Consider the following 14737-nt stretch of genomic DNA (forward strand, 5'->3'; position numbering starts at 1 on the left):
CAAAATGCGTCATCAGAGAAGTTACAGGTAAGAAAAGAACACAAAAGGAAGAACACTGGATGCTTGAGCTAACTTAGTTCCTACTCAGCCTCTGGCCAAGTTGGGACCTGAAATGAATCCAGGGAACCTATAGGCTTCACGTATCCAATTTTAAAAAGACACCTGGCAAAGTTCTTTATTATTGTAGGCAAAGGGGAGAAATGCGCACCCAGCAAAGTAGTTTGGTTAAGAGGAACATCCAGGTACGCAGGTGAATGACTCTACCAGAAGTCTTCCACTCGCCTTTCACCATCCAGTCCGTTCTCTGCCTCAGAAGGCAGACGTGCATGGTTCATCAACAGCCTCCCTTACCCTCTGGCTTTTGTGGAGTTCAGTCAACGAGAAGCCTAGACAGGAGATCAGAGGGAAGGTGATGTTGCCTTGGGTTGGCCGTGGGCCTAGACCTGAGGTCACTGTTCCTAATGAGGAGGTTAACCCTGTAGGAGTCTCTCATTCCCAACTCCAGTAACCACAGCCTCCTACCTACCCCTCCTTCAGGTTTAGGGATAACAATAGCTGGCCTTGATTTTCCACGTCCCTTCATTATCCCTAGTGGTCTTCTTACAACTACATCATTACAAAAGGTCTTCTTGAAAATATTCGTTGGAAGTAGCCTTAAAAAAAAAAAAAGCAAAAAAAAGCAAAAAAAAGCAAAAAAAAGCAAGGGGCGGACTCAATTGGTTAAGCGTCCAACTCTCGATTTTGGCTCAGGTTGTGATCTCATAGTTCGTGGGATCAAGCCCCACGTCCCCATGCTTGGGATTCTTTCTCCCTCTCTCTCTGCCCCTCCCCCACTCACACAGCCTCTCCCTCTCTCAAAAACAAATAATAAACACTAAAAAAATAAGCGAGATATAGTCAAAGCATAGAATATGCAACCCTTTGAGTCATGTGATGTAAAAGATAAATACATAGATAAGAGACTGGGAAGGTGGATGGATGAAAATAAAGGGCTAGGATGGTTCCTATGGGCCGGCTTCCCCTGCTGTTGCACATGCAGGTCTATTTCCTCAAGACTGTTGGGATCTTTATGCACAAGTGGACAAGCTGTGTAGACTGACTGCCAAGCCTGTATTGGGGTATGTGAATAGACAGCAGGTAGGCAGCCTGGGGCCCTTTCCAAATGACAGGGCAAGGAGAGCTCTACACTGTGGTGCCAAGAGCCATATGGAAAGCCCTAGCTGATTGTTCTTTTTTTTTCCATTTCTTAGTTTTTTTTAATCAAAACTTTCAAACACCCAGAAAAGTATAGTGAATCCCCATCACTCCTTTTGCTTGTATTGTTTCATCTCTGATCACTCCGTTTCTGTCCATTCTACCATTGGCGGGAATCTGGACTGTTTCCAATTTTTGGCTATTATAAATAAAGCCACTATGACCATTTTTATAAATGGCTTATGATGGACACAAGCATTATTTTCTGCAAGGTACAGATCTAAGAATGGAACTATAGGGTCACAGAGTAGATAGATGTATGTTCAGCTTTAGTTTTCCCCAAGTGGTTGTATGATTTACACTCCCAGAAACATCCTGGGAGCTCCAATAGTCCCACATCCTGATGGACAGGTGGTATTATCAGTTCTGTTAATGTTGGCCATTTTGGAGGGGTGCAGTGATTCACTGCTGTGCTTGTAACTGGCATTTCCTTTACAACTGATAAAGCAGAGAGTATTTTCATATGCTTATTGGTCATATGGATATCTTCTTCCGTGAAGTACCCGTTTTCCCCTGATTGATTACACTCAGGACATTTATCAAAACGCTCATCCTTTCTCCAGTAAGTGCAGTGGTGTCTTTATCCTAAATCAGATGGCCATATGTGGTAACCATCCATTCTTGATTAGTTTTATGGCCATTTCCTTCCTTAGGCCAGGTGTGTCCATTTGGTAAATAAAACTAAGTTTGACTAGAAAGACCAATCTGCTGCAAAATTAATCAGAAATTAATTTGAATGATCTGTTGTTTGACACTCTGCACAGTCCTGACACTTCCAGTCACAGTTCTTTGCCAATCCACTAAAATTTCACAAATAAAATGAAATGCTACAAAGCCTACTTCTACCCAAAATAAGTTATGAGTGTCTAATATAGTGTGCTACACATACATGCTTTTCAATCATTATCCTTCAGTCCTCTAAATCAATAGATTATAATCATTCTGAAATTATTTTAGACTTATAGGAAAGTTACAAGAACGGTAGAAAGTTCAGGGCTCCTGGGTGGCTTAGTCAGTTAAGCATCCGACTTTGACTCAGGTCATCATCTCACAATCTGTGGGTTCAAGGCCCGCACTGGGTTCTGTGCTAATGGCTCAGAGCCTGGAGCCTGCTTTGGATTCTGTGTCTCCCTCTTTCTCTGCCCCTCCTCTGCTCTCTCTCTCAAAAATAAACAAACTTTAAGAAAAAAAAATTTTTTTAAAAACAAAACAGTAGAGTTCAAATATACCCTTCATCTTGCTTCCCCTAATAGTACCATTTATGATCAAAAACAGAGTAATGATCAAAACCAGGAAATTGACACTCCTATAATGCTATAATAAACTACAAAACTTATGTGAATTTCACTTGTTTCCCCTATTACTGTCCTTTTTCTGTTCCAGAATCCCATACTACATTTAGCCGTATCTCCTTTGTTTCCTCTGATCAATGACAGTTCCTTACTCATTCTTAGTAGAGACAATTGAGGGGATGGGCGTGTCAAATAAGAAATATACATTCATAAATTATAAATATGTATTATCACTAATACTTTTACATTATATAAAATATATATAAAAATACAAATGTTAAAGGGCCAGATTTTTTTTTTTTAAGAGAAATCCTCATGTTTTCTTTCTTTATCCCAGTGGATTCTCCCATATGCCTCATTTTGATTTAAATAATACATCTTCTACCAGATCATTTTAGGAAAATATCATAAGGAAAAGTGAAACATTATTCCTGCTTTGTCCTTCTGGATAAAATCTTCAGATGGCCACCACCATTCCAAAAAGGTATCAACTTAAAATTGCTATATTCCATAATTTTGAAGCACAATTTAAAGCAATTGATTGTACCCATTTCCAGGACTATTTGTGAGTTAAATATACAAAGGCTTGTCAAACGCAGTGAACTTTTACTTACAAACTTATTTTCAAAAGGAGATCAAAACATGTGAAAAGGAAATGTAAGAGGAAAGAAGTTAAAAAAAGATTCACTCAAGTGAATATCCACTCTTCTCTACCTTTTTTATAACCATGAGATTTAAATGACTGATAGTCCTAAACGTAATTACAAACTCTTCATTCATTTTTTTCAAATATATGAAATATGAGCGAGACCTCAAATGCACTGGAACTAATATCCAGGACATTAGAGAACAATTACTATTTTAAAGTCTTAAGTACCAGCAAGCCTTTGAAGACAGCTAAATTAAGCCTATACGGTCAGAAACTCATTACCCAGCTTAGTCTCGAGCAATTAGAACAAGGCATATAGTGTTACTGTTTAATTCAGAGAGAACAATAGCCATATCATTTAACACTTCTTTTTCTAACCTCAATTACCTTAGAAAAGGAAATCCCGCTACTGGCAATGGTAAAAGATCATTTGTTTTTAAATGTCAATCAAACATTGTATTTATAGCTTACATAGTCTTTTAGCTCAGGGGAAGGAAGGCAGAGATATTAATTTAATATTAATGGAACTCATTAGCCTTTCTGGGAGAATCCATAAGAGTAACAGGGTTATTCAAAATAGAGAGAAGGAGCAGGTCTCAGTCTGAGAAGGTTCCAAACCCCAGGAGAATATAATGTTCTGACATTTACTGTTGGGGCTCCTACAGGGCTCAATCCAGGACCACTTTACTTTTCTCTTTACTATGTCCTTAACATAAATACCATTTTTAGGCTGATGTCCTCAAATTTGTATCAGCCCAGACATCTGAGTTCTGGGTTATAGGGTCACATAACCAACCACCTTTTTAATCTCTGCACTTTAAGACAGCTCGTGTCTCAACTGTAATATACCTAAATAAGAATGGCTAGTAAAGCAGCAAAATATACTGAGCACTTATTATGGGCCAGACCCCATTCTAAGCATTTTTCATGCACTAATTGATTTAATCACTGCAATGATCCCGTGAGGCAACTATGATCACCACTCTTTCAGAAGGAAGAATGGAAGACACAGAAAGGTAGTAACTAGCCCATGCTAACATTTAATACACGGCACGGTCAGCCTTCTGCTTCAGAGCCTAGACTCTTAATGACCCTGGTGAGTCACTTAAAGCAAAGTCAAGTCCCCTCCCCCAGGTGAGTCACTTAAAGCAAAGTCAAGTCCTCTCCCCCCAGGTGTGTTCTTATCTCCTGACCCCAGACTCTCTCTCACCCCAGTGAAGATCAGCTCTTTTACTCAAGGTGAAAAGCAGGGATCATCTTTGATTCCTCACTTTCCTTCTTCATTCATACCAGCAAGTTCTCTCAATCCTACCTCCAAACCCACCCTCTTCCTCATCCTCAGTACAGTATGGATCACAGGGAACCGCCCCCACTCCCCTCGCCCCACTGCAAACCAATCTCCTAAATGCACCCTCCACTCAGTGACAAAAGGGATATCCGTAAAACACACATCAGCACATAACTGCTGAATTACTAAAAACCACTGAAAAGCATTTTTATCACTCTGAGAACAGAACCCACAAGCCTCAACGTCTTCCGAATGTTCCCGGTCTATCCCTAAAACTGCATCTTGAGTCACTGTCTCCCCACCTTACTCATTGTGCCCCAGCATTTTTTTTTAATGCATTTAAAGTTCTCCAAAGCCAAAGAGAACTAAATTTGCATGATCTTTTGTTTGGGATTATGCACAGCACTGCCCCTTTCAGTTAGTGTGGACACAGTGTGACTGTAATTATAAAAGATGCCCATGAGCTTAGAACTGGGGTGCCTAGCCTCCTTCTGGCCTATCCCACACCCACATCCCTGTGTATGTTTCTATTTATTGGAGAAAGGCCTAAGTCCACTAAATAATGAGCAACACAGTTTCTGGAATGGAAAATGATCATCTCCTAGAAGACAGGGAAATACAGAAAGTAATAGAAGATACAGTGAGGTACGCATGACCCTTTTGACCTTGTTTCCTGCCATTTACTCCCCATCCTCTAAAAAAGGCCAAAAGGCCCAGGGTAGAAAGACCAGGACAAAGCATTAATTTAAAAAACGAGAAAGTTAATGTAAAGAAGAAAAAAAAGAAAAAAACAAGAGACTTTATTTAGACTCTTACACCTAGAACAGAGGCAGAGCACATGTAGCACATAAATATTTGTTGATCTGATTTGTAACGATGGAAAGAAAGTGAAGTATCAGTTCAAATGGCCCACGAATCAATATTTGTAATTTAACAGGAAGAACTGGAAGCAGGATTCCCTGCCCTTGAAAGTACCAAAATATCTACAACTGCTATCTGATGTACTTACTGGCATCATCCATGAACTCAAAGTCACCTCCTAGCTCAGAACTTGAAAAGTGATACTGGTCTGGGTCAGCCAGGGCGCTCAACAGAATCAGCAGTACCACAGCGTTGATAATCTGCAATAAGAAAGAAAAAAATTTAAGTGCCCCAAGGATATGGTCCTTATAATAGGAACTTAAACTGACCATATGGAATTCAACTTCAACAGAGGCTCACAATATTGAAACAAACAACAGGTAGCCCCCCTGCGGGAGCAGGCTAACATTCCCAAGCCAGAAGCACCACCAGTCCATAGCCAAGGGCTCATGGCTTGGGCGTAGCAAACGGCCAGATTTCACCCCTTGCCCACCTTGGGGCTGGCATCCTAGAACAGTGAGCAACACACACAATCATACACAGCAGCCCTGATGCCCGGGGCTGGAAAAACACAAACTCTCCAGTTAGTCAAGTGCACCGTGATAAGCAACCACAGGTCTTTCTAGGTGATCAAACATTTTCACAAGGTCAGACGATCTGAGCTTTGAGACCATGTAGGGAACAGAGAGAATGAATGCAAAGTCACAGTGGGAGAGGCATGATGGTTCCTCCTGTTGTAGCTCAGGTGAGCCCCTTTCCACCCCAGGCCCATATCTCTGCCTTCTGGATGCTGCAGAATACATAGCCCTCAGGTACTCCAAACTTAGCTTGTCTAAATGGAAATCACCATCTCCCATCTCTGCTCCTCTTTTTATGTTCTCTATCTTTAAAAACAGCATCACCATTAATAATTAAAGGGGAAAACATTCAGGCACTTTGCTAACTTCTTTATGTGGAGTCTCTCTCTTAAGCTGTCCAATAACCCTAGTGAAATAGGCGCTAAATTATCCCCATGTTATCGATGAGAAAACCGAGGCCTGTGAGTTAAGAACATTACTGAAGATCAGGCAGCTAACAACCTGCAGAAATGAGACCTGAATCCAGGAATTTTAATTCCAAAATGGAATCTCTAAGCCTCCTGTTTATATTTGAAACCTGATTATCTTTGAGCTTACCATCTACATTACCCCCACATCTGACCAACTGGGAAATTCTGACCATTCTACTTGTACATCTGCACTTCCTTTATTCTTCCTGGCCATCCTTGCTGCATGCGACACACGTGTACCAACTGTGGTGGGGCTAGAGGGGCAGGTGTGCTAAGAGCTTGGGTGAGGCTTGAGATGAGACTGGGTTGTTATCTCCTTTTTGTGTGTATTACTCTTGTCCAAATGGGGAGGGAAAAAAATGAACAACCATGAAGATTACATAAAGGAAATTCTTTTACTAACAACAGTAAATAAAAGCATATCCTACTATAAAAGTCGTATTTGGAATACCTATTTACAGAAGAGGTTCAAAGGGAGAGTTAGGTTGTCTGCTCTATAAAAAATCCACTCCAGAATCCATTTTTCTTTCTTTCTTTCTTTCTTTCTTTCTTTCTTTCTTTCTTTCTTTTCTTTCTTTCTTTTTTTCTTTTTTTCTTTCTTTCTTTCTCTTTTCTTTCTTTCTTTTTTTCTTTCTTTCTTTCCTTACTTATTTTTATTTATTTATGAGAGACAGAGTATGAGCAAGGGAGGGGCTGAGAGAGAGGGAGACTGAATCCACGAAGCAGGCTCCAGTCTCTAAGCTGCCAGCACAGAGCCCGACACGGGGCTCAAACCTGTGAACCATGAGATCATGACCTGAGCCGAAGTTGGATACTTAACCTACTGAGCCACCCAGGTGCCCCCAGAATTCATTTTTCAATGGCAATCCCAAGGTGGTTGTTTTAGGATTATTGTAGGATTTGGAATAATTCTTTTTCTTCCTCTTTGTTCCAAATCATCTCATATGGTCTGATTGTTTTTTGACAAGCACATGGTTAAAAAAATTTTTAAGGCACAAAAGGGTATATAGTGAAAAGTCACTCTCAGTCCTATTGCTATCCAATTATCCTCCCCACAGTGGTTATTAAAACCACTTATTTCTCTTCAAAGATCCAAGAAACTTCTTAGCACATTTTAAGGAGAGTGTGTTTAGCCAAACTCTATTTGAACAAAGCTTTTCAGAACACATCTAAAGCTTAAAGGAAGGTATGAGTTTGTCCCACAACTGGCATGTGATGTTTGGCAAGGATGTTCCTTGATAAACTGTCAAGTTTTGCTGGCATTTAGTTCCCTCTATACTCTTGTCTTTGAAAAAGGCAGCCCAAAGATTATGGGCTGAAGTAAGATCAGATGAAACAACCTAAGAATGTAGTTTGAAAAAGCAAAGCACCACACGAAGACAGCATAGTCACTGTTACCACAATGGGTCGGTTTTAAGGTTGAAAAGGGAACTCTGAGATTCATGGGCAAAGCTTTAACCTAATGGTAGAGTAGGGAGGGTAAGAGCAGATGATGGCAGAGTGAGAGGCAGTGCAGTGTCTGGTTAAGGTAATGCAGGCCACGTTTAGAGATTCCATGGGGCTTGTGTTAAGAGAGTTTGGATTTTATTCTAAGCATAACAAGAAGCCCATGAAGAATATTAAGAAAGGGAAGACAGTGACCTGGCTGGGGTTCAAATAAGTAAATCATGTAAAACATCTAGAAGGGTGACCGGCATACAATGGCCACTCATGTTAGTTCACTTACCTCTTCGCACCTCCATGGGACCCACATAAAAGCTCCTGGCCAGCATGGAATATTGCCTGGCTGCCAGATCTGAACCAGTGCTACGCCGTGGCTTCCCTGTCCTTATAGTTCCAACACATCTGTCAATTCTCTGGGGTTTTTTTTTCTGATTTCAGATTTTATTACAAAATTCATACTAATCAAAACAGTGCAGCACTGGCATAAAACAGACACATGGACCAATGGAACAGAATTGAGAGCCCAGAAAAGACTCATGCATATATGGTCAACTGATGCTTGCCAAGGGAGCTAAGAATACTCAGTGGAGAAAACAACTGTCAGCTCTTAATCAGCTTGTTATTATCCCCATGCCTAGTTTACTTATCACAATACATTTACTAACTGCAGCAACAGGTAGGCACTGTGCTAAGTGCTTAGCAAGGATTCTCCAGGACTCCGAATACAGGGCTAAGTAAGTCATGTGCCCAAATATCACAAAGCATACAGCAGTAAGCATGCCAAGAGTTCAGAGAAAGACTAATGGAAGTTTGGAGAAAGGTATTACTGAAACTTGAGGCTGAGACTGAGGTCATGGGGAGGTACAGCAGAGATGGGAACACCTGGACAGGGGCTGGAAAGATGGGAAGATTTTGGAAACTGAGCGGTGTGGAAAAGAACACGTTCAAGTCTGAGTAGGGCCACTGGGATGGGGCCTGTACTGAATATAGCAAGTAGTTAGATGTGACTGAACACAGCACACGAAGGGTAAATATAAGGGAATGAGAAGAGAAATGCAGGTTGGGGCCGGATGGTGAAGAGTCCTCAGGGGCAGGACAGGAAGCTGGGGCTTCAAGCTAATAGCTAATGAATAGCTCATAAGCTGGGATGAGACATGATTAGAGCCATGTCATTAGGAAGATCAAGCTGGAAGAGGCAGGGAGGCTAGGCAGGAGGCAGGCTCCGGATCTGGACAGCAGTGCAAAGGTCTGCTGAGGGGAAACCAAGGTTTTCTCCACTTCCCTCTAATTCTCAAGACAGCACTGAGACTCTGGTCTTACACGTTACTTTCAGAGGTTATGGGACCTTTCCTCAGGTCCTAGAGTGGAAGAGCCATGGTTGGAACCACAAGGCCTTGCCACGTGGAGGCAGCATCATCACTAGAGACAGGAAGTGACTAAATGCAAAGACAAAGGGACACAAACCAGATCGGAGATTTCAAGGCTGGGTGACGGGATGTATCCTGTTATTACCAGAAATAAGAGGGGAGATCACAGAGGGACTAAGATGAGGCTGATTTTAGAGACGTCGAACTGGAAAGAATTTCCAGGATGTCCAAAGAATCACGTTGTTAGCTTGTCCATCTGCCCCTCTCTTTTTATTCTACCTTTGGTGTTCAGGCCTGCCCTCAGTTTTGTTCTGACCGCCTGATGCCTAGTCTTACTGGTGCTCCTGCTCGCTCCGGCTCACGTCATTCCTGACAGCTGAGTTCTGGCTCCTGGTTCAGTGTTCTTCTTGCTCCACGGCAGGCCCTGGGTCCGATTCCTGGCTGTGCCTGCGGCTCTCTGCACACTGTCATCATCTCCTCTGTACCGCCAGCCCTGTGGCTCTTCTCTCTGTTCCCCAGCCACAGACCACAGTCCTGGGGCCGAATGCCCTGCCAGCTGCCCTAGTTCTTCACGAGACAGTCCAGGGAGAAGGGACACAGATAAAACAAAAATGTGATGGGAAGGTCATTATGACCAGTCACCGTTGTGTTCTTTTCATCACATGGTGAAATTTTCATAACAAAAACGTGTGATGACACATATTTACTGTGTCCTAAAACCTCAACTGCTGACAGGAATGTGGCATGCCGTGGGTGGTATATATAGTGAATAGAGTAGGGTGACAGGGTGATCCGTGAGGACCGAGGTCTGTGCAAAGGGGCCGGGGAAGGACTAGCCATGGTAGTTACTACACAGAATCAGCTGGAAAAGGCCGAATTAAGTCAAAGCCCTAAGAACACCTGATAAGAAGGACTTCCTCTAAGAGAGAAAATGGAAGTTATCCAATCGTCAGTTCTGACCAAGAATGAAATGTCACCAGAAATGAGAACCAAGAAGATGATAGGACTTTCCAGGAGCAGATGATGCAATGACCACAGCTGAGCTAAATGTAAAAGAAAGAGTGGGCATATTTGTGATCTTGTTCAGCTAATGCTCACCTCCTTTGGACTTCGTCTGTTTTGGTAGGTCATATACAAACTGTTCCCATTCTATTGACAAAGTGTTCCTGGGGTATCACACATTTTTTCCTTGTTCTTGACAATGATTACTTCCATATGTTAATAAACTCAACTTCTGTCCAATTACTTAAGTAGTCAGGCCCTTGTATATTCTCCAGGGATCCAAAGTGCTTCTACCCTTAAATCATTTTTCAGATCCTAAGTGAACAGTGATATCTGTAGTTTGAATCACTGAAAATGTTAAATGTAATTATCAGCTCATTTTTTAAAAGCATCGATAAAAGCACCTTAATAACACCCCAGCCCACTGAGGTAATAATAATTACACAACAGCCAAAAATTTGCACAAAAAGGGGCGCTTGGGTGGCTCCGTCAGTTGAGCGACCGACTTCGGCTCAGGTCATGATCTCACAGCTCATGGGTTCGAGCCCCGCGTCAGGCTCTGTGCTGAGAGCTCAGAGCCTGGAGCCTGCTTCGGATTCTGTGTCTCCCTCTCTCTCTGCCCCTCCCCTACTTGTGCTCTATCTATCTCTCTCTGTCTCTCAAAAATAAATAAATGTAAAAAAATTAAAAAAAAATTTGCACAAAAGTGGTGTCCAAAAATGACTGTTGTGCAGATTTATCCATAATGAAAACTTGAAACAGAAGTAGGAGAAGGGCGGGGCACCTGGGTGGCTCCGTGGGTCAAGCGTCCAACTTCAGCTCAGGTCACGACCTCATGATTCATGAGGTCAAGCCCTGCATCGGGCTCCATGCTGACAGCTCTGGGCCTGGAGCCTGCTTTGGATTCTGTGCCTCCCTCTCTCTGCTCCTCCCCTGCTTGCACTCTGTCTCTCTCTGTCTCTTTCTCTCTCTCTCAAAAATAAAGAAACATTAAAACAATAAAAAAATAAAAAAAAGAAATAGGAGAAGGGCTTAATATTACTACAAAATAACAGAATCCTAAGGATAAAAACCCATATTTTGAAAAAAGTTAACAATAAGAAATGTTCATAGTATGTTAAATGAAAACTACAGTATAAAAATGTTATAGGATTCCAATTCTATTATTTATATGTGTGATATGTTCACAAGTATAAATCACAGACCAAGAACGCAAAAGTGTACAATGTTACTTACATACAAACCAAGTAGTAGGTTTGTAGATGACGTGTACCTTTAATTTTCATTCTACCTTTTTTCATATCTTCCAGAGTGTCTAACATCCGCATATACTGCTTTTAGAGTTAGAGACAATTATTTAGAACTTCAAAAATATTTTTAATATAAACTATGTTACAAAATATTATTATTGAACTTGCTTCTCTAAAAAACAGTTAACGAAAGAAACTGACCAATGATAAGTAAATCTGGCTGGGCATTCAAGTCAAATCTTGGAAAATAGGTATTTCGGGGGAGAAATGTCATAGTAAAATAACAGTAAATAAGGAATCTGCCACTTCCAGTAATGGTGAACCAGGTAATACAAACCAATGTCCCTCTGAGGACAACTAGGAAATCTGAACAAAATACCCACGTATGTGAGAAGGCGTGGCAGCTAATGAGGCAATGAGAATTACTGGTCCAAAATCCAGAAAAAGGCAGAAATACCCCAGGGGCATTTGTTGATTCTGGAAAAGACGGATAAGAGCTAAGAGCCTAAGCAGCACCCCTGACAGCCTTGCTGGGCCAGGGCATCAAGAGGCTGCCGGGTGGGGGTGGGGGCAGATTCTCCAGGGTTTTGCCCTAAGACCCTGCAGGGTCACCACTGGAGGAAGGTACACCGGAAGAAGACCAGCCTCTAGAGGGACACAGCCCAGCTTTGCAGCATCTGAGTCTTGAAACTGGATAAAGGCAATCCCCAGTTGCTAGACCCCTAATAAGAGCTATTAAAATCCTGGAGGAGAAAGAGATCATCCTATGCCTTGAATTATTTTTTTAATTTTTCAAATGCAATGTCCAGAATACAGCGAACAGGAAAGACAAAACTCTCAGAATAGAAACCAGAAAATCCAATAAAATACCCACTTGTTTTACTAAAACAAACAAACAACAGACAATAGAAACATAAGTACTCTTGATATAGAAGTTAATGAGCATGTGCTTTAAAGTGAACTATGATGAGACACCTGGTTGGTTCAGTCGGTTAAGCATCTGACCTCAGCTCAGGTCATGATCTCACAGTTTGTGGGTTTGAGCCCCGCATGGGGCTCTGTGCTGACAGCTCAGAGCCTGGAGCCCACTTCAGATTCTGTCTCTCTCTCCCTCTGCCCCTCCCCTGCTTGCGCTCTGTGTGTCTGTCTCTCAAAAATAAACATTAAAAAAAATTTTGTTTTAAATAAAGAAAACTATGCTAGGGGTGCCTGGGTGGCTTAGTCGGTTAAGTGTCCAACTGACTCAGGCTCAAGTCATGATCTCATGGTTCATGAGTTCAAGCCCTACATCGGGCTCTGCACTGACTGTGCAGAGCCTGCTTGGGGTTCTCTCTCTCTCCCTCTCTTTCTGCCCCTCCCCAGCTCGTGCTCACTTTGTCTCTCAAAATAAATAAACATTTTTTAAAAATCAAAAAAATAAAAGTATCTTTTTAATAAATAAATAAATAAATAAATAAATAAATAAAGTGACTATGCTTATGAAAATCAAGGAGATAAAGAAGAAACACAAGGAGAATTTTGGCAGGGAACTGGTATAAAAAGAAGCATATGACAGAGTTGAAAAGAATACAGAGGCTCTAGAGTGAGAAACTACAGTAGCCAAATCAAGAACACAGTGGATGAGTTTCATCCATTAGACAAAGTGCAAGAAAATTAATGAGTTGCTAAGACAGAAGAAAACGTTCAGATGGTTGGCTTTAATTAAAAAAAAAAAGAAGCCAGAAGACAATGGAGTTCCAACTTCAAAATGCTGGGGAGGAAATGCCAACCTACAGTTTTATATCAAGAAAAAAAATCCTTCAAGAATAAAAATGAAACAAAGAGGCTCTTGGACAAAATGGAGGGAATTTGTCACCAGCAGCTCAGCAGTAAAGAAGCACTGAAGGGTATTCTTTGGGCAAAAGAAAAATGATGCCAGATAAAAGGCTGAAGAGGTACAAAGAAAGAAGAATAACAGAAATGATAATTATGTTGGCAACTGTGAATATCGATAACATAACAATAATAATGACTGCAAAATATAAATAGATTCAAAATAGACAATACCATGTAAGTCAAGAGCAGATCACTGGAACTGAACTGATCTTAAATCCTTGCATTGCCCAGGAAAAGAATGAAAGTACCAGTTAATGGGAGATTTTAAAGAGTCCAGGATGTTATGTTGTAATCTGTAGGGCAACCTTTAAGAGAATAGTCAGACTCGAGTGGTAGGTAGACACATGACTGCTTGTTCGGTAATAACCAAGCTGTTTATGTTTTGTGCATTTCCCATATGTGTGTAATACTCACAGTAAAAATGGTTAAAGATAATTTAAAAAATAAATATAAATTATAATCAGATATGTGGTTTTCACATGGTTGGCTAATTTTTTTCAACTTTTTTTTTTTTTTTTTTTTTAAGCAATCTCTATGCCCAATGCGGGGCTCAAACTCAGGACTCCGAGATCAAGCATCACATGCTCTACCAACTGAGCCAACCAGGTGCCTTTAGATGGCTAACTTTTATATTCCCACATTTGAAAAAAAAAAAAATTAAGCTAATAATGGCAGCTGTGCCTTTCACTTGGGTCCAACATCAATGGGCAAATCAAAATGAAATGAAAGTTTGAACTTTTTACTTGAAATATTTTTAAATCAAATTTTAGAACTCTGATCCAAATGTGCTTCCTTATTCAATTCAAATAAGCCCCTGTCTAGAAGGTCCTGTTCTGATATTGAAATACGTTTCTGACATTTGCTATTTCAATTCAAACAATTGTGGTAAATATATTTTGGGAAAAAAACTGGATTTATTGTAAAATCCTATTTGCCTAAGAAATTGTAAATCAGTTCACCTATTATGTTCCCAACATTCTTCTTGAAACTAGGTTATACAACGACGAATAACACACGGTCCTAGCCCCGAAGATTAGTATTTCAGTGGGGCAAACACGTCAACAGCCAAGTAAAATGCAGAATGCTAGAACATTCACTAAGCAATTCATTCAATTGTTCAGAAGTTCAGAAATTACCTATGAGGCAACAAACATATGCCAAGCACTATGCTAAGCATCACATCCATATTACAGCAAACACCACAAGGTAGCTTATTATCTAGTGGGGAAGACAGTCAAACAAACCGGATGTTCGTTCAGAGTGAAAAAGAATTCTGCCGTACTAGTGGTTCAGGGAGAAGCTGAAAGACTTTGCAGGGAGATGACATTGTTAACACCACAGAGAGTAACAGACTTCTGGAAATCTTGAGAGACAAAAGATTACAGCACAAATAATGTTAGGGTATCAG

General features: G+C 40.9%; 1 protein-coding gene across 2 annotated transcripts in view; it reads right to left on the minus strand.

Moving 5' to 3' along the window:
* Positions 1-14737, minus strand: part of LAPTM4B (lysosomal protein transmembrane 4 beta) — a 78631-nt gene that overhangs the window by 42556 nt on the left and 21338 nt on the right. For both annotated transcript variants that reach the window (XM_049633058.1, XM_049633059.1), the window contains exon 2: positions 5493-5604. In XM_049633058.1, coding sequence (XP_049489015.1) covers positions 5493-5604 — 112 coding nt within the window. The remainder of the gene's footprint in view (positions 1-5492; positions 5605-14737) is intronic.

Source organism: Panthera uncia, chromosome F2, assembly GCF_023721935.1.
Source record: "Panthera uncia isolate 11264 chromosome F2, Puncia_PCG_1.0, whole genome shotgun sequence".
Classification (NCBI taxonomy): Eukaryota; Metazoa; Chordata; class Mammalia; order Carnivora; family Felidae; genus Panthera; species Panthera uncia.